This window comes from Protomyctophum bolini (genome assembly GCF_963924005.1).
Source record: "Protomyctophum bolini genome assembly, chromosome: 8".
In the NCBI taxonomy this organism is placed as follows: domain Eukaryota; kingdom Metazoa; phylum Chordata; class Actinopteri; order Myctophiformes; family Myctophidae; genus Protomyctophum; species Protomyctophum bolini.
Genome location: NC_137869.1, coordinates 634945 through 652216, shown reverse-complemented (window position 1 = coordinate 652216; position 17272 = coordinate 634945). Strand labels below are relative to the sequence as shown.

The following is a 17272-nucleotide window of genomic DNA, read 5'->3' as shown; positions in this document are numbered from 1 at the left end:
CTGCTATTTTTCAATAGCTAAAGCATAACATGATTCTAATACCAAAATGGGTTCCCGTTCAGAATGGGTTAAAATAAGCTATGGTTGCAAATGGGGTGAAGTGTCCCTTTAACATACAGATGTTTGATGGTAAAATTACCTTTTATTCAATAAAAAAAAGTTACATAGTGACGCATTAAATATAGAGGTGCAACAACGGATCAAACTAATGGATTTAATTGATTATACAAATTATTGAAATGTTATTTTATTAAAGAATGTATTTTTTACTAACATCTTTATTATGTTAATATTCCAGGTACATTCCACTATAGTTGAACATTCTTCCAGGTCTACAGAGTACCATTTGTTGTGCAATGTATAAAATATACATGTTAAGGATGTTTAGAAAGATTTAGAACACTTTCCTGGGGGTATTTGTGTGTAATATGTGGTATTATATATTCTAGATTTCAGACAGCCCTCCCCCTATCCACAAGGAGGAGCAGTGAACCAAAGCATTATGGGAATTGTAGTCGAGGAAGGAAGTGAGCCCATTGTCCATGACATCAGAGACACTGGGCTCACTGCTAAAATCTAAAACATCTAAAACCACATATTACACGGATAAAGACCTCCGGGAAAGTGTTCCCTGGGGGTCCCTTTAATCCATGTGTTGATATTATATATAAAAAAAGAAAATATTCGATAGTTAGAGACCTCCTTATATGAATATTACATTTAAAATAGTTTCCTTAGCCTTTACTGTCTCTGACTGACATGAGGACAGTTAAACAGCATCTGCTTGGGCTCTCTTGCGGTATATCCGCGTCAGAGCGTCCACGCTGTCCTTCAGCAGCGCATCAAAGACGCCGTCCGCCAGCCACGCCTTGACCGCCAGCTCGTCCTGGTCGTAGTCGAGCCACCGCGCCTCGTCCTCGCGGAGCTCCTGGAGCAGCAGGAGATCCACGACGTCTCGTTTCTGAGCGCCGAACCCGATCGTCGTCGCCGTCGTCGTCCTCTGCCGGCCGCCCGCAGAAGAAGTCTCCTGGCCGCCGCGGTCGTCTTCCCGCAGACCGTAAAGCTTCAGCGCTTCCGCCGTGACAAACTCCTGGACGCTGCCGAGGTGTCGTGCGGTCCTGACCTCGTGGAGGTGCCGAGGCTTCGCCCGCCGTGACTGACGGACGTCGACGTCGGGGCGTTTGGCGGCGTAGAAGACCTCGCGGAGGATCTCCCACGTCAGGTCAAACACGGCCCGTCTGTAGCTGCGGACGCACGCGGCGGCCTCCTGGTCCGTCCCGACGGCCTCTTCACCCAGGTACTCCCGTGAAGGTTTCGGGACGACGGGCGACCCCGTCGACCCCAGGGCGGGGTCTGTCGTGTCTGTCTGTTTCTTCTCCAGCTGACACGCGTCCCAGATCTGTCGTGTGGCGGCGTGGACAAGCCTCTCCACCTCTGCCGCGGAGTGGAGCACCACCGTGGCAGGCTGCTGCTCGTGGAGGGGAAGAGCCAGACGCAGCTCTGGCCTGGGTGACCTGCTGCTGTGAGAGCGTCTGTCCTGCTGTCGGGTGAGAGCATTCAGGCTCTGATTCCCCTGGCCTCGCTTGTCCGTGTCAGAGGAGAAGGCAGGCGGCACATCATCGGGTTCCAACACGACGTCCAGACTCCCTCCGTTGTTGTGGCCAGACTGTGTGTGACCGTGTTGGCTGAGGAAGGCCTTCGGGTTCTTCTGGCGCTCAGCTCCATATTCAGCAGGCCCATCATCGGCGGATCCGTGATCTTCGTGAATCGTTTCTCCACTTTCACTCTTCCGATAACCGCCGGCAGCACGTTTCATCCTGTCGTTAACAGAGAGGTCGTCAAAGAACGAGTCCTCGTCCTCGTCCTCGCTGGTGTCGGCGTAGGTCTCAAACTTTTCTGGCAGCCGCGTGATCTTGTTCGTAGTTACGAAGACACCACGACCCTCCTCACACACGTTGTCACGAGTGCCACCGCTGCTCCCTCCCTCGGACTCGTCCAGCTCCACACCGGCCCGGAACCCGCCGGGCTTCAGTGAGCCTGGCTGAACGTTGCTGACGGGAACCCGGTCTCCAACGTTGAAGCAGGGCATCTGATCAGGAACTGGGGAAAGTGGAGACCGAGAATGAGAGATGGCCGGAGAGCATTTGGCATCTACGTTGTTCTTGGTGTTGATTCTGGAGCCAACGGTCTGATTATGGAAGTCGAGTAGTCTTCTAGAGTCACTCAGCTCCTCCACCTCTTCCTCTTGACTGTCATGCGGTGGAGACCTGCTACAGGAGTCCTTGGAACCTCTGATCTCTGGACAAGTTGGCAAGGCTGGAGAGGCAGGCCTGGAGCTACGGCAGTCTTCCCTGCAGGGCAACGACTCCAAGTCACGCTGGTAACCGTCTGCAAAGGAACTAGAGGTTTCCGAGAGTTCTTCCTCCTCGGAGGACAGAGCAGTCGAGTCGAGGGTGCGGGCGCAGCCATTTGAGGAGACACTGTTGTCAGGAAGGGCAGAGGTATCTACGGCGGCCACACACGACTTGCTCGAGCGGGAAACCAGAGATAGACCTCTTTCTTCCTCAAACGTCTCCCTCGTCTTCATTTGCACATCTCCGTCCAGGCCAACGGAGGGAGAACGTCCGTGTTCTTCACTCTTAGAGGAAGGAACGTGGTCAGATAGAGAGACCCTCTGGGGGACACTGGGCCTCTGGGGGACACTGGGCATGTCCTCGTGGTCTAGCCTGAGAAGACATTCAGAACGCTGATCCTCAGGTGTGTAGTCCGCATCTACCTCGGGCTCCACTATAACGGAGCTATGGATGCCCTGCTGCTGGGCTTGTCCACTCAGCGACCTGGCCTCCCTGGAGGCGGGCCTGGAAAGACTCTCTGAGAGAAGGCGTCCAGAGCCCGAGGTGGGACACTCTGGGCTGCCGTAGACTGGGGCCGGGGTAACCGTTGGTGGGTCCTCAGACTGCTCTGGGCTGCCGTAGACTGGGGCCGGGGTAACCGTTGGTGGGTCCTCAGAATGCCCTTCAGCCACGGAGAAGGATCTACTTCGAGTGGGCTCCTTGTTGAGCTCCGCCGTGGTCCTCTCTATGATGTGGTCGTAGGACTCCAGCTCCTTACGGAGACTGGCTTCCTGCACTTTGAGGCGCTCCTTGTTCCTCTTCGTCTGTTCGCTCTGCAGACGGCGTGCCGTGGACTTGCGTTCCATCAGCTCTTCCTTCAGCTCTCTGATCCGGCTCTCGATGTCCGTGTGATCGGACACGGGTTCGGTCTGCGTGGTCGTGAGGGCGTCGGTGGGCTGGGTTTGCGCGTCGGCGGCGGTCCGCGCGGCGAAGCAGAGCTGCAGCGTCTCGGCGTCGCTGATGTTTGACGGAGACGGAGCTGCGCTGAGGCTTTCTTTGGCCCGGACGGATGGCTCGCTGGGCGACGCAGAGGCGACATCTCGGGCGTAACTGGAAGGTTTGCTCTGTTTGGAGGCCAAAGGTATTTCAGGGACGGATTCAGGAGGTGCCGATAGTCCTTCTGATGGCTGGGCCGCCGACCTCTCTGTGCGGACACTGGACTCGGGGGGCGTCACAGAGCAGTCCTTCTCCTTCTCACTGTCCAGCCTATGTTCTGGGCTGTGGCGCTCAAGGCCGGACGACGGAGCGACAGCTGCGTTGTGGTGGTGGTCCCAGGCAGCGAGGGCCTCCTGGTGGTGGTGGTCCCAGCCAGCGAGGGCCTCCTGGTGGTGGTGGTCCCAGGCAGCGAGGGCCTCCTGCTCCATCCTGAGAACCTCTGCCTCCTCCCGGTCCAACCTCTGCTTCCACTCCTGCTGCTCCTTCCTGTCCGTGTGATGAGAGTCCATCTCTTTCTGCTGCTGCACGATGCCGCCGCCGTTGGTCTCGCTTCTGCCAGAAACGGCAGAAGCCGCCGCCGCCGCCTCTCGCGTGACGAGAGAGGCGGCGGCTTCCGATACCATCGTCGTCTCGGTCACGGTTATCTCAAACGGAGCTTCTTCTTCTTCTTGGCCTCCTCCGGCCGCTCTGAGCCGCTCCTTCAGCCTGAGCGTGGAGGCCCTCATCCGCTCGATGTCCTCCTGTTGCCTCAGCAGCAGCAGCCGCGCCTTCCCGGCGTCCCCGTTGGCCTCCTGGAGGCGCCGGATCTCGGCCGTCTCCTGCCGCAGCTTCAGCTTCAGGCCCTTCTGCTTGGCCTGGACGGCGGGAACCCCGTGGTCCTCTCCCTGCTCCCGCAGGCCCTTCTTCCGGTGCTGCAGCCAGGCCAGCTGCGTCCGGGTCTTCTCCTCCACGGCCTCCTGGCGCCGGCGCAGCAGAGAGCTCTGGTTCCGCAGGCGCTCGTCCTCGTCCTTCAGGTACCGCCGCAGCGCCGTGCCGTCGTCGTCGTCCGCCGCCGCGGACCGGGAGGAGAGTCTGTCCCGCTGGCGGCCCGAGAGAGCCGCCGCGCTCCTCGTGTCTCCAGACACCGAGGTCCAACTCACCACGTCGCCGTTGGCGGGGTCCTCCGCGCGCGGGAGGCGGGACTCCTCCGGGGTCCCGCGGCCGTGGTGGTGGTGCGCCTCCTCGGGGGGCGGGGGAAGGGAGCGGGGCGGCGAGCGCTCCTCCATCTTGTCCGCCGTGACCTTCAGGGTGGTGCCGTCTGCCTTGTCCTCCACCGTGGAGGAGGTGGAGGTGAGGCTTTGGGTACGGAGCGGGTCTCCACCCTCTGCCGTGCTGCTGCTGCTGCTTGCCTCCTTCTCTTCCCTGCTCGTGCACAGACCCCTCTCCTCCGCTGCTGCCTCCTCCTCCTCCTCCTCCTCCACCTCCTTCTCCTCCTCCTCCTCCACCTGCTTCTCCTCGCTTGGCTTCTTCTCTCCATCCGTTCTCCTCGGCTCCCTCTGGCCTGACCTCTGACCTGACCTCTGACCTGACCAGGCTTTCTCCTCCAACGTAGAGGACGAGGAGGCCATGCTGTCGTCCAGCCCCGTGGAGCTACCGCCGCCTGGCTTCTCCCTCCTCCTCTCCTCCTCCTCCTCCTCCTTCCTCATCCGCTCGCGTTCTGCTACGACCGCTCTCCTCCTCCTCCTCCGCTCCTCCCGTTGATCCGTTGACGCGGGCGGCAACGGGCCGGGGGCGTGGCCGTGGGAGGAGTCTCCTCCGCTGGGCACGCCGCGTCTCCCGGAGGAGGGGGAGGGGGAGTGGGCGGAGTCGGAGGAGCGGGCGGCGGCCAAGCCGTCCTCCGGGGGAGAGAGGGGTCGGTCTGACGGCTCGCTCCCGGCGCTGTGGGCGGTCGTAGAGTCGGCCGCCCTGGCCGGCGTCGGCGGGGGCGGGGCTCTGGTGCGCCGCTCTCTCCCGTGCTCCGGCGGCGGCGGGGGCGGGGCGCTTATCGCGGCCGTCCGGCAGCACGCCGTCTCTTTGATGTGCCGGCGGGCGTCGGCCGTCGTCTCGGCGCGTCGACTCGTGCTCGTCTTGCCGGTGGCGTCCCAGAGGTCGGCGGTCGGGTGGCGGTACGCCGCCGGGAGGGTTTCCTCTGGCTGCGGACGTCTCTCTCTCGCCGCCGCGCTCTCGGCCTTGACCCCGAGGTCGTAGAGGTCACGTTCGTGCCTCCGCTGCTCGGCCTTGAGCCTCTGAGCCAGCGGGACGCTGCGCTGCCTCCGGACGTCTCCCAGCTGCTGCACCGACTCCTGCATGAACTCCAGGTACTCCAGAGCACTGCACAGTTTACTGTGTAGATCTACACTGGGTGGCGCTGTGGGGGGCAGACCAGAGGAAGCCGTTAGCTTAGCCTTGGAAGTTGAGGGTCGGAGGGTCCCCAGGGAGGGTCGGAGGGTCCCCAGGGAGGGTCTGAGGGTCCCCAGGGAGGGTCGGAGGTTCCCCAGGGAGGGTCTGGTCCCCAGGGAGGGTCTGGTCCCCAGGGAGGGTCTGGTCCCCAGGGTGCTCTCTATTCCAACCGAACAGCCACAGTTGGATGACGGGAAGTTCAGCCCCGGAGGTGGAGAGCCGTTCTCTGAAGGGGAGCAGCTCTCTGAAGGGGAACAGTTCTCTGAAGGGGAGCAGCTCTCTGAAGGGGAGCAGCTACAAGGAGGAGAGTCCAACACAGGGATGCTTCTGCCTGGAGCCCTTTCCCTACCCGGCCCCACACTGTGGAGATAATACGTCGACGAGGACGAGGCACCCCCTGGGGTGTCACCGTCGGAGAGAACAGCCCTGCTCGCTCTGTGGCCGGAGCTCTTCTTCTCCGAGCTCCTCTCCAGAGTCGGGGACTTGAGCTGGAAGCCATGATTGGGCTGGTAGCCGGACATCTGCAGGGCTTTGAGCCGGTAGCCCGGCAGCGACGGCCTGGGCTGGTAGGAAGACGGAGGGGGCACCTGGGGCTTGGTGGCGTACCATACCGGGTGGGGCTGGTAGCCTGGTTGCTGGGGCCTGTAGACAGCATCCTGGGGCTTGTAGACAGGGTCCCGGGGCTTGTAGACAGGGTCCTGGGGCCTGTATAAAGGGTCCTGGGGCTTTAGCTGCTGGGGAAACTGGGGCTTGTAGACAGACTCCTGGGGCTTGTAGCCGGGATCCTGGGGCTTGTAGACAGGGTCCTGGGGCCTGTATAAAGGGTCCTGGGGCTTTGGCTGCTGGGGAAACTGGGGCCTGTAGACAGCATCCTGGGGCCTGTAGAAAGGGTCCTGGGGCTTTGGCTGCTGGGGAAACTGGGGCTTGTATACAGACTCCTGGGGCTTGTAGACAGAGTCCTGGGGCTTGTAGACAGGTTCCTGGGGCTTGTAGACAGACTCCTGGGGCTTGTAGACAGACTCCTGGGGCTTGTAGACAGACTCCTGGGGCTTGTAGACAGGGTCCTGGGGCTTGTAGACAGTCTCCTGGGGCTTGTAGACAGGTTCCTGGGGCCTGTGGACAGGTTCCTGGGGCCTGGGCGGCTGGGTAACCTGGGGCCTTATTGGGTGCTGCCGGGGCTTGTGGTGGACATGGTGGAAGTCGAGGTCTCCGGTCCGTCTCTCATGGGGATATCTCCTCATGAACTCCTCAGAGAGAGAGAGAGTTAGAAGGGCCTGGCTGTGGCTCCACGGGATGACAGCAAGTCATCCTCCGAGGCTGCTCTGCATCTACCATCTGTCTGCCCAGGGCTGAAGGAGGAGCAGATCTACGGACGGTATCTACGATAGATCTACGCTTCTCACTGTAGCTTTGGCTTCAGTTGTTTGAACAACGGCTGTTGAGCCTTAATTAGGCTTATTTTTATGTCAGAGCAGTGCGAGACGTTGTGAATAAGCGCTATACACGATTGGTCGAGATGTATTCGGCTCACGGAGCACGCTCAGGCCTTAATAGTGTCCGTCGAGCTTGAGCTTTTCTTTTGAATTTGCGGTCAGCCAATCGCAGACTGACATGAGTTCATGCCCTACTGCGATTGGCTGACTGTCGCTGACGTCACTCGGTGAACGCCCCGGCGAGTGCATTATGGGCATTCCAAATAATATACATATATACAATTACATCTACCGATACATCTGGGATCTCCATATATGGACATAACCTACCGATACATCTGGGATCTCCATATATGGACATAACCTATACCGATACATCTGGGATCTCCAGGAATGGACATAACCTATACCGATACATCTGGGTTCTCCAGGAATGGGAAATAGACAGTATAGCCATAATAGATATCCAGGTTTACAATAATGAGACAAGCGCGCCACAAACGTGGTCGACACTCCGTTTCTACTCACCCAGTAAATAATACTTTTATATCCAGGTGAAAGTTCTGGCACAAAACAATTATTCAGTCAAATATCTCCACTTTCCCACCGGATCCTGATTCATGGAGTGATAATTAGAGAGATACAAAATCCACTCTGTAATTTCCTTTGTCTCCAATATGTCAACAAAATGTTTTGAAACTTGGCTTTATCCGATCTTCAGATTTATAATCCTGCAGTGTATGGAAATGAGCTCATATAATGCCTAATTTGCATATTTAAACATCACTTCAGAAAACTTGTAATACAAAAAAATTGTAGTCTTAAAGGAGAATTCCATACTAAAAGGCTTTCTTACCTTTCTTTGTAGTTGTTACGTCCCCACCAAAGAGGTCACTCATAATCAAAATAAAAAAGAGAGCACTTAAGTTCTACAACCACCTAAAATAAAGTGACCTAGATGCACTCCATAACAAGGCACTCACACACAGTGAAACTCTAGAGAGGTGCCCCCTCAGCCAGCTGGCCCTGGAACTCCGGGCACAAACACAAACAGAGCCACGAGATAGAAAACCCATTGGACTAAACCAAATTATAAAACAGCAAAGGGAAAACTATCTGACACATTGGAAAGAAGCAACACAAAAGCAGAGTAAACTAGAATGCTATCTGGCCCTAAACAGAGAATACACAGTGGCAGAATACCTGAGCACCGTGACCGACCCAAAACAAAGAAAAATCTTAACTAGGTACAGACTCAGTGAGCACAGTCTCGCGATCGAGAAAGGCCGTCATAGGCAGACCTGTATCCCGAGAGAAGACAGACTATGCACCCACTGCACACTAAATGAAGTGGAAACCGAGCTACACTTCCTAACCATCTGTCCATTGTACCAAGACATCAGAGACACATACTTCCCACAGATTACAACCACACACGGAGATTTTGAAAACCTGACCAATGACAAAAAACTCCCATATCTGCTGGGCTAAGTACAACAATGTGCAAACACAGCAGCAAGATTTGTGAGTTGCTGTGATAGGAGAAGGATATCAAATGGAACACAACCACCCTAAAGACTAATCATTGTGTATATTCCTGCACTATACCAGCATCGAGTGATCTTGGTACATAGAAGTTGATCTATTGAAGATTCTGACCTTCAAAGTACATAATTTTTGTTCTGATTGTATTGCTGTATTGTTGCATTGTTCTTTCTGCTTTGGCAATGTAAACGTATGTTTTCTCATGCCAATAAAGCCCTTTGAATTGAATTGGGTACAAATTACATTTTGGTATATTCTACTATTTCTATGTAAACAAAATATGAAATTATAACGTAAAATGTCTAATGTAAAAATCTAAATGATCATGGACTGGTTACAATGTACATGATTGAAGTGTAGACCAAAATATTTCAATATTTAAAGAAGATAGGTCCATCTTATCCAAGGTTTAATTTTATTGTTACAAAATGTTTTCTCATTATAAACCTAAAGCCTGATGAATAATGAAACACAGCCGATATCGGTAAACATCTTAAATGTTCTGCACATAAAAAATATAAAACAAATGAGGAACCTCGTCTGTGTACAGTATATTATGTTCCCACAGCATTGTATTGTTATTCAATTATGTTTGGTTCCATTTTTTGATTAACATTACGTATACTTCCATTCATTTCATTTACATTTGGACAAATGTGTGAGTGTGACTCTGGGTATATATACACACATATATATATATACACACTCTCCCATGGAATTCATTTCAAGTAGGTACAACTTTTCGGCGCAGGTCCACCCACTGTGGATCTGCTGATAGTAACTCCCCCATGACTAACTTCTCATTGATGAGGAGAGCATTGAAAAAGACCTCTGCTGCCTCAGTGCTGGTCACACTGTCCAGGAGCGTCCTCGTGCGTTGTTGCTCTGTGTGCTGAGCCTGGACGTTGGCAGCCATTTCGGGAGAGAAGTCGTTGCTTTGCAGGTGGTCAAGGATGGACAAGGATGTCTTCACTTTATTTACCAAAGCCTCGCGATTCCTCGTCAAGAAATCCTGTTTGGCTTTGTACAAATCAAAGGGAAACATACTGTAAATCTTAACAATGTTAAAGGAGAATTCAGTGATTTGGGTGATTTGGAAAACCCCCCCCGGTCCACCCCGGTAACAAGATGTGCACACGCTCTACAGTTGGGACACACACACACACACACACACACACACACACACACACACACACACACACACACACACACACACACACACACACACACACACACACACACACACACACACACACACACACACACACACACACACACACACACACACACACACACACACACACACACACACACACACACACACACACACACACACACACGCTACAGGCCAACACCACGCAAGGCCCCGCCCCCGCTCGATCATGATTGGCGGAAGGCCCCTCTCTATCCTGATTGGAACGAAACCTAAGGTTTTTTGACCCCCAGGTGTTAAGTGAAATCACTGAATATACCTCTTAAATTCAAAGAAAGAAAAACACATGTAGATGAAGATTATGGGTGTGTAAGCTACCTGAAACGGAATGGCTGGGGTTCATTCTCGTTGGTTTGACCATTCCTGTGGATGACATGAAGTGGAAGACTTTACTGCAGGGTTTACACACAATATTATAATTAATATGACATTATTTCAGGAAGCTGAATGCACAATTATGAATAGAATTATAGGCCTACATACGACGAAAACATACATTAAAACATTCTATCTCGAAACTTGTATCTCAGACCTAACCGGAGAGCGTTGAGCTGAGTGGGAAGACAGGGAACGTAAAAGAGTGCAGAAAAGGTAAGCGGTAGCTGGGGTGGAGGAGGGTGAGACAGGTGGTAGCCGGGGGTGGAGGAGGGTGAGACAGGCGGTAGCTGGGGTGGAGGAGGGTGAGACAGGATGAGCAGTGCAAACTTCCAGTTTAAATAGCCGGTATGAAGATAGCCCATAGCCCATATGAATGAGTGTGAGTGGATGATGTGAATCATGTGAATGAGTGTGATTGGATGAAGTGAATCATGTGAATGAGTGTGATTGGATGAAGTGAATCATGTGAATGAGTGTGATTGGATGATGTGAACCATGTGAATGAGTGTGATTGGATGAAGTGAATCATGTGAATGAGTGTGATTGGATGAAGTGAATCATGTGAATGAGTGTGATTGGATGGAGTGAATCATGTGAATGAGAACGTGATGCTGAGGCGGCCCAATGAACGTCCACAATGAAATGTTCCCCATAATTCATAATGAATGAAAGCCTACATAACTCAGGTTATGGACACCTGTAGGCCTACCTCTCATACTCAGGTTGTGGACACCTGTAGGCCTACCTCTAATACTCAGGTCATGCGTCCACACTGGTTTCTTCTCTGGTCCCTCGTGCACCTCCAATGAGACCACTTCTGTATTGAGATCCATCTCCACCACAAATGTCGGAGGGTAATTTCGTCCAAAGTTCAGATGCCAAGGCAGCGAAACCTGAAGACACATGAAAGTGTTCTGTTGTTGCATTGATGTATTACTTTGGCAGTGCTAGCAGTAGTTGTACAGTAGTAGTAGTAGAGATGTCCCGATGTCCCGATGGGGGTCGACACTATGCCAGTCTAACCACCGATCCGACACAGGGGTAAGGGGTCGACACTACGCCAGTCTAACCAGTGATCCCACACAGGGGTAAGGGGTCGACACTATGCCAGTCTAACCAGCGATCCCACACAGGGGTAAGGGGTCGACACTATGCCAGTCTAACCAGCGATCCGACACAGGGGTAAGGGGTTGACACTATGCCAGTCTAACCAGCGATCCGACACAGGGGTAAGGGGTCGCCACTATGCCAGTCTAACCAGTGATCCCACACAGGAGTAAGGGGTCGACACTATGCCAGTCTAACCAGCGATCCGACACAGGGGTAAGGGGTTGACACTATGCCAGTCTAACCAGCGATCCGACACAGGGGTAAGGGGTCGCCACTATGCCAGTCTAACCAGTGATCCCACACAGGAGTAAGGGGTCGACACTATGCCAGTCTAACCAGTGATCCCACACAGGCGTAAGGGGTCGACACTATGCCAGTCTAACCAGTGATCCCACACAGGGGTAAGGAAGGGGTCGACACTATGCCAGTCTAACCAGTGATCCCACACAGGGGTAAGGGGTTGACACTATGCCAGTCTATGCCAGTGATACCTTAGGTCAGGGCTCCCCAAAAGGCGGCCCGCGCCCCCTTGTGGCCCATGGAAGAATAAAAAGATAAAATAAAGAAAAAAAAAAAATCTTTTTTTTTGGAAGGGTCCCAGATATAAATGGCATTAAATGGGGGGTCAGTAGCCTATGCATGTCAAACTGGGCATCCTTTTCAAATAGGGTCTCGCCCTGAAAATGAGGGCAAGACCTTGACCTCGCGCGTGCAGACTCGGCCCGCAGCCTGGTACGCAAGTCAAAATATGGCCCTTGAGGAAAATTTATTGGGGAACCCTGCCTTAGGTTGTATGACATGTGGAGGACAGTAGCTTAGGTTGTATGACATGTGGAGGACAGTACCGTAGGTTGTATGACATGTGGAGGACAGTACCGTAGGTTGTATGACATGTGGAGGACAGTACCGTAGGTTGTATGACATGTGGAGGACAGTACCTTAGGTTGTATGACATACGGAGGACAGTAACGTAGGTTGTATGACATGTGGAGGACAGTACCTTAGGTTGTATGACATGTGGAGGACAGTACCGTAGGTTGTATGACATGTGGAGGACAGTACCTTAGGTTGTATGACATACGGAGGACAGTACCGTAGGTTGTATGACATGTGGAGGACAGTACCTTAGGTTGTATGACATGCGGAGGACAGTACCTTAGGTTGTATGACATGCGGAGGACAGTACCTTAGGTTGTATGACATGCGGAGGACAGTGCAGACGGTAGACTTTGTCTGGGGTGAGAAAACAGTCTGTTGGGTTGTTGATGAATGTGTCTTCTTTGTTGTAAGGCATTGACATCACCTACAATAACACCAAGACAAATTGACCAGCTGGTTCACTCATCATGGCTGGTGGTTTACAGGTACAGAATGTACACACAGGCTCTGTTGTTGCCATCAATTCCAGGGTACGACTACAGCTACAACTAATCTGACTCTATTGATAGCTCTGTACAATAGGTTTAAATAGATTCAAAGCCTCCAAGGTGCTATAGTTACTTAGCAGAACATACATTACCTCTACAATGTCCACATTGCTTGGCAGCAGTAATACTTTCAACTCAAGTATGTGCCTTGGTTGTGGAACGAACATCAGAACTTGACCACGGATTGGTTTAGGCTTCGGGTAAAATAGATCGTAAATGTAAACCAGCCCAAAGGACGACAGGTGTGTCACATTTACAACCACGTGAGTCTCTGTCACTTCCAGGGGTTTTAAGAAGTTCACCCCCTCATCTGTGAAGTGGGCCACAGAAAGGTCACCATCTGTGAAAGGTGTGAAAGGTGTGTTATGTGAGCCTCGGTACCGTCTCACCAGTGTGGGAACTAACGCCCTTACATTAAGTTACTTTACATAAAGAAAGTACTTTTTGCTTTAACTTGTAACGTAACTCTTTACATTTTCCCATTCAGTAACGCCATGTAAACTGACATGGTGCGCTGAGTGCGCTCCCAGAGTGAAACACATTCCACATGAGAAAGAGACATTGGTTTCCAACATACTATTGTCTGCTACACTGCGTCACTCACCAGGTGTGATCTCACAGTGTGGCAGGTGTAGCTGGCAGACAGTGTTCTGAGGACACTGGATGTCAAACAGAGGACCTGCGGGAGTCCTTCCTGTTGCCTGGAGCTGGGTTTCATCCCACTGAACAGTCCTGTATGAGACTTCTCCTTCCCCCGTCATTCCAAAAGCCAACCTCGTCTTTCTGCACTGGAACAGCCCCGCCATGGTGAACATGGACCTGTGAGACACAGCAAGCATTTACTTGTATTGAGATATTTTGGGGGCTTCCCTGCCTTTATTTGGTTAGTACAGAAACAGACAACAGGGAGAGAGACAGGGAATGAGCACGGGAACCGTCGTCAGGCATCTTTGAGTCTATGGCCATATGTGCCTTAACACGCTGACAACCTGCACCCAGAAACAATATTGTTGTTGCTATATGATAAAGGGGGAGGGGTTAGGGGAGAGGATGATATTGTGATGTCCAGTGTTGGGACCGTTACTTTTAAAAAGTAACTAGTTACAGTTACATCATTTCAAAAGTAACTTAGTTACTTTACTGTTACTTAAACCAAAAAGTAAAGCGTTACTTCAAAAAGTAACTTTTTCGTTACTTTTCGGCTCGGCTCGCCGGTGCCGGTTCCGGCGAGCCGCCCCTCATCCAAAACACTTGGTGGAGAAAATATGCTATTTCCGTGCTCAGACCCAGGGACACAGCCAGCCAACCAGGGACACACATAGTTGTCTATAATAGAGTGGTTGCACCACTCAAAAAGAAAAACGGGCTCCCACTTCCAGGCCATTCATTCATGCCTTCAGTTCAGTACAGTGATAATAATATACCAATAGCAGGGGGGACTGGTGGTGATTTTGATGATGCTATGTAGGCCTATCAATACATATTTATAGCAAACAACTAAATACAAGTAGGCTACAACCAACAACATGAGGGTTCCAGTTCCACTGCTCCAGTGAATGTTGTATACTGTGCAGATAGGCTGAGATAGCTCATAGCTGCTCTTATTGGTGGTGGTGGCAATACAAATTTGAGTCTGGATTTATAAACAAAGTAAGACCAAAACCAGAATTAATATTTGATAATCAAACACACGCGCAAAGTCTCTTTCAGTATCTGTCCGTCTCTCTCTCTCGCTCAAAAGTAGCTAGGCTACGCACACTGTGTCACACACACACACACACACACACACACACACACAAACACACACGAACGCGCAGCCTCTTTCAGTGTCTCTCTCTCTATCTCTCTCTCTCTCTCTCTTTTTCTCTCGCTCGCTCACTCACATGATGTGCATACACGGCGCACACGACACACACACACACACACACACACACACACACACACACACACACGCGCGACCGACATAAACAAACACACGGTGGTACAGTATAGCCGGTGGGAATGGGATCGTCATAATTTGCTGGGACTCAACAACTTACTTTGACTGTACTTTGTGCTGGATTGGAGCAGCTGAAGGAAATAAGGAGGAATATAGCCATTTGCGATATGGGCGCCGCCATGACACTAGTCAGAGTAAACAAACTTGCGCATCACCACGTGTAGTACACACACACACGCACACACACGCACACACACTCCTCCTCCTCCCCCTTCTCTCCCGCAAGGCAAGCATGACAGTTCTTCTCATTCTCCCCCGATCGAGACTACATGAAAAATAACGGAAGAGTAACGGAATAACGCACCATGTAGTAACGGTAACAAGTTACTGAATTTAAAAAAATAACGCGTTACAGCAACCGTTACTGCCGAATGTAACGGCGTTACTGTAACGCATTATTTACGTTACGTTACGTCCCAACACTGGTGATGTCACTATATCACTGTTTATTTCCCTGGCACGTTTGACTGTCAAGGTTTCATCCTCCAGGAAGAAACCCTAAATACAAAAGGGAAGCCTTCATCACACATACAGTAACAACCACACTAAGGGATCTAATGAAGTACTGTCACCTCATAAACACATGACATAACAACCACACCAGGGCTCTAATGAAGTACTGTCACCTCATAAACACATGACATGACAACCACACCAAGGGCTCTAATGAAGTACTGTCACCTCATAAACACATGACATAACAACCACACCAAGGGATCTAATGAAGTACTGTGTTACGGCCGCAGGCCTAGGTATGTCTTTGTCTGCGTGGTGCGCACAGTGCGCGCGCCTTTGCCTAACCCCTCCCTGCATGTAGATCCGTCAGCGCAGCCATTGGTGGGGAGAATTACCGCCGCTGTTGGTCGCCCGCTCCGTACCTCGCTCCTCCAACCGGCTTCTACACCTGCGCCCACCTGACGGCATAAAGGCGTCCTGAAGCCTTCACTCCCGGCCGCTGTCCAACCAGCCAGACTCCAGAGTGGAGCAGGCTAGAGGCAGCGCGCCCTCCATGCAGCGAGGAAATGCATGGAGTAATATTACGGAAACGTCACTATAGCAAGAGTTGCTATATGTGTGCACAGTTTATTGTATAATCCGTTTGTTGTTATCACCTGTATATATATTCTGAGCACCGGGCCACGGAAGCCTGCTTTTTGTACAGTTTGGTAGATTAGAGTAGAGTAGGCAATAGACCCTACTAGGGTCACTGTTGTCACTTTATTTTCAGTTGTTAGGTTAGTGACTAAAACTCAAGAGGTTAGTTTTAGTATGCTTTTGATTATTTCCCTTAGTTGCTCCGTGTGTCATTTATGTTTGTAAGTATAGTAATTCATATTGAATACTTATGTAAATGTATATATTGTTTCCAACTATTTGCATGCCACATAGAATAATAAAGAACTTTGGGCATTTCACCACCTTGCCTTATTAATAACCGTCCTAGACTCGGTGAGTCGTAACATACTGTCACCTCATAAACACATGACATAACAACCACACCAAGGGCTCTAATGAAGTACTGTCACCTCATAAACACATGACATAACAACCACACCAAGGGCTCTAATGAAGTAGTCACCTCATAAACACATGACATAACAACCACACCAAAGGGCTCTAATGAAGTACTGTCACCTCATAAACACATGACAACCACACCAAAGGGCTCTAATGAAGTACTGTCACCTCATAAACACATGACATAACAACCACACCAAGGGATCTAATGAAGTACTGTCACCTCATAAACACATGACATGACAACCACACCAAGGGCTTTAATGAAGTACTGTCACCTCATAAACACATGACATAACAACCACACCAAGGGCTCTAATGAAGTACTGTCACCTCATAAACACATGACATGACAACCACACCAAGGGCTCTAATGAAGTACTGTCACATCTAGTCTAGAGAGGACTGTTGAGGATGACTGACCTGTATTCATTGGCTGTGTGCACGCTGGGTGTAAAACCGATCTGAAAGACAGAGAGAAGGAAACATCAGTGACTTGTCCATGTTGGAATGATCAAACCTCTTTCAAAGGGTTAGGGTTAGTTGAGGGGCCAATCCCGAAGGGCCAATGTCCCTACCATTGGCCAGACCATTTGCCAAATGGTGGCGCTATAGCGCTCAATAGAACAGGCATAGCGCATGAACCGTTTGCCCGCCAGCAATAAAACGTCTTAATACGTATGAGTCTTCTCATGCCGAACAAGTTTTGTGTTCTGACTTTATCTCTGACCTCTTAAATCCCAGCTGAGGTTTATATGTGAAAATGTCTAAAATAAATATAACTCATGCCTTGTTTGGCCAAAAGTCATGGAACTTGTTTACTCCTCGACTCCTCGAAAAAAAAAAAAAGCTGCAAGCAGCGATAGGATGGGCCAAGGAATGCAGCAATAAGACAAATACTA

The 17272-nt window shown here is 51.3% G+C and overlaps 1 protein-coding gene across 1 annotated transcript; it reads right to left on the bottom strand.

The window, feature by feature from the left end:
* Positions 1-9270: 9270 nt before the first annotated feature.
* On the bottom strand, positions 9271-16807 carry LOC308319345 (caspase recruitment domain-containing protein 8-like). Its single transcript, XM_080769376.1, has 7 exons — positions 16794-16807; positions 13458-13672; positions 12946-13193; positions 12613-12729; positions 11062-11209; positions 10257-10301; positions 9271-9745 (listed from the first exon to the last, which is right to left on the bottom strand). The coding sequence occupies exons 2-7, from the start codon at positions 13666-13668 to the stop codon at positions 9450-9452; spliced, it is 1065 nt and encodes a 354-aa protein (XP_080625502.1). The 5' UTR covers positions 13669-13672; positions 16794-16807; the 3' UTR covers positions 9271-9449.
* Between the last annotated feature and the right edge of the window lie 465 nt (positions 16808-17272).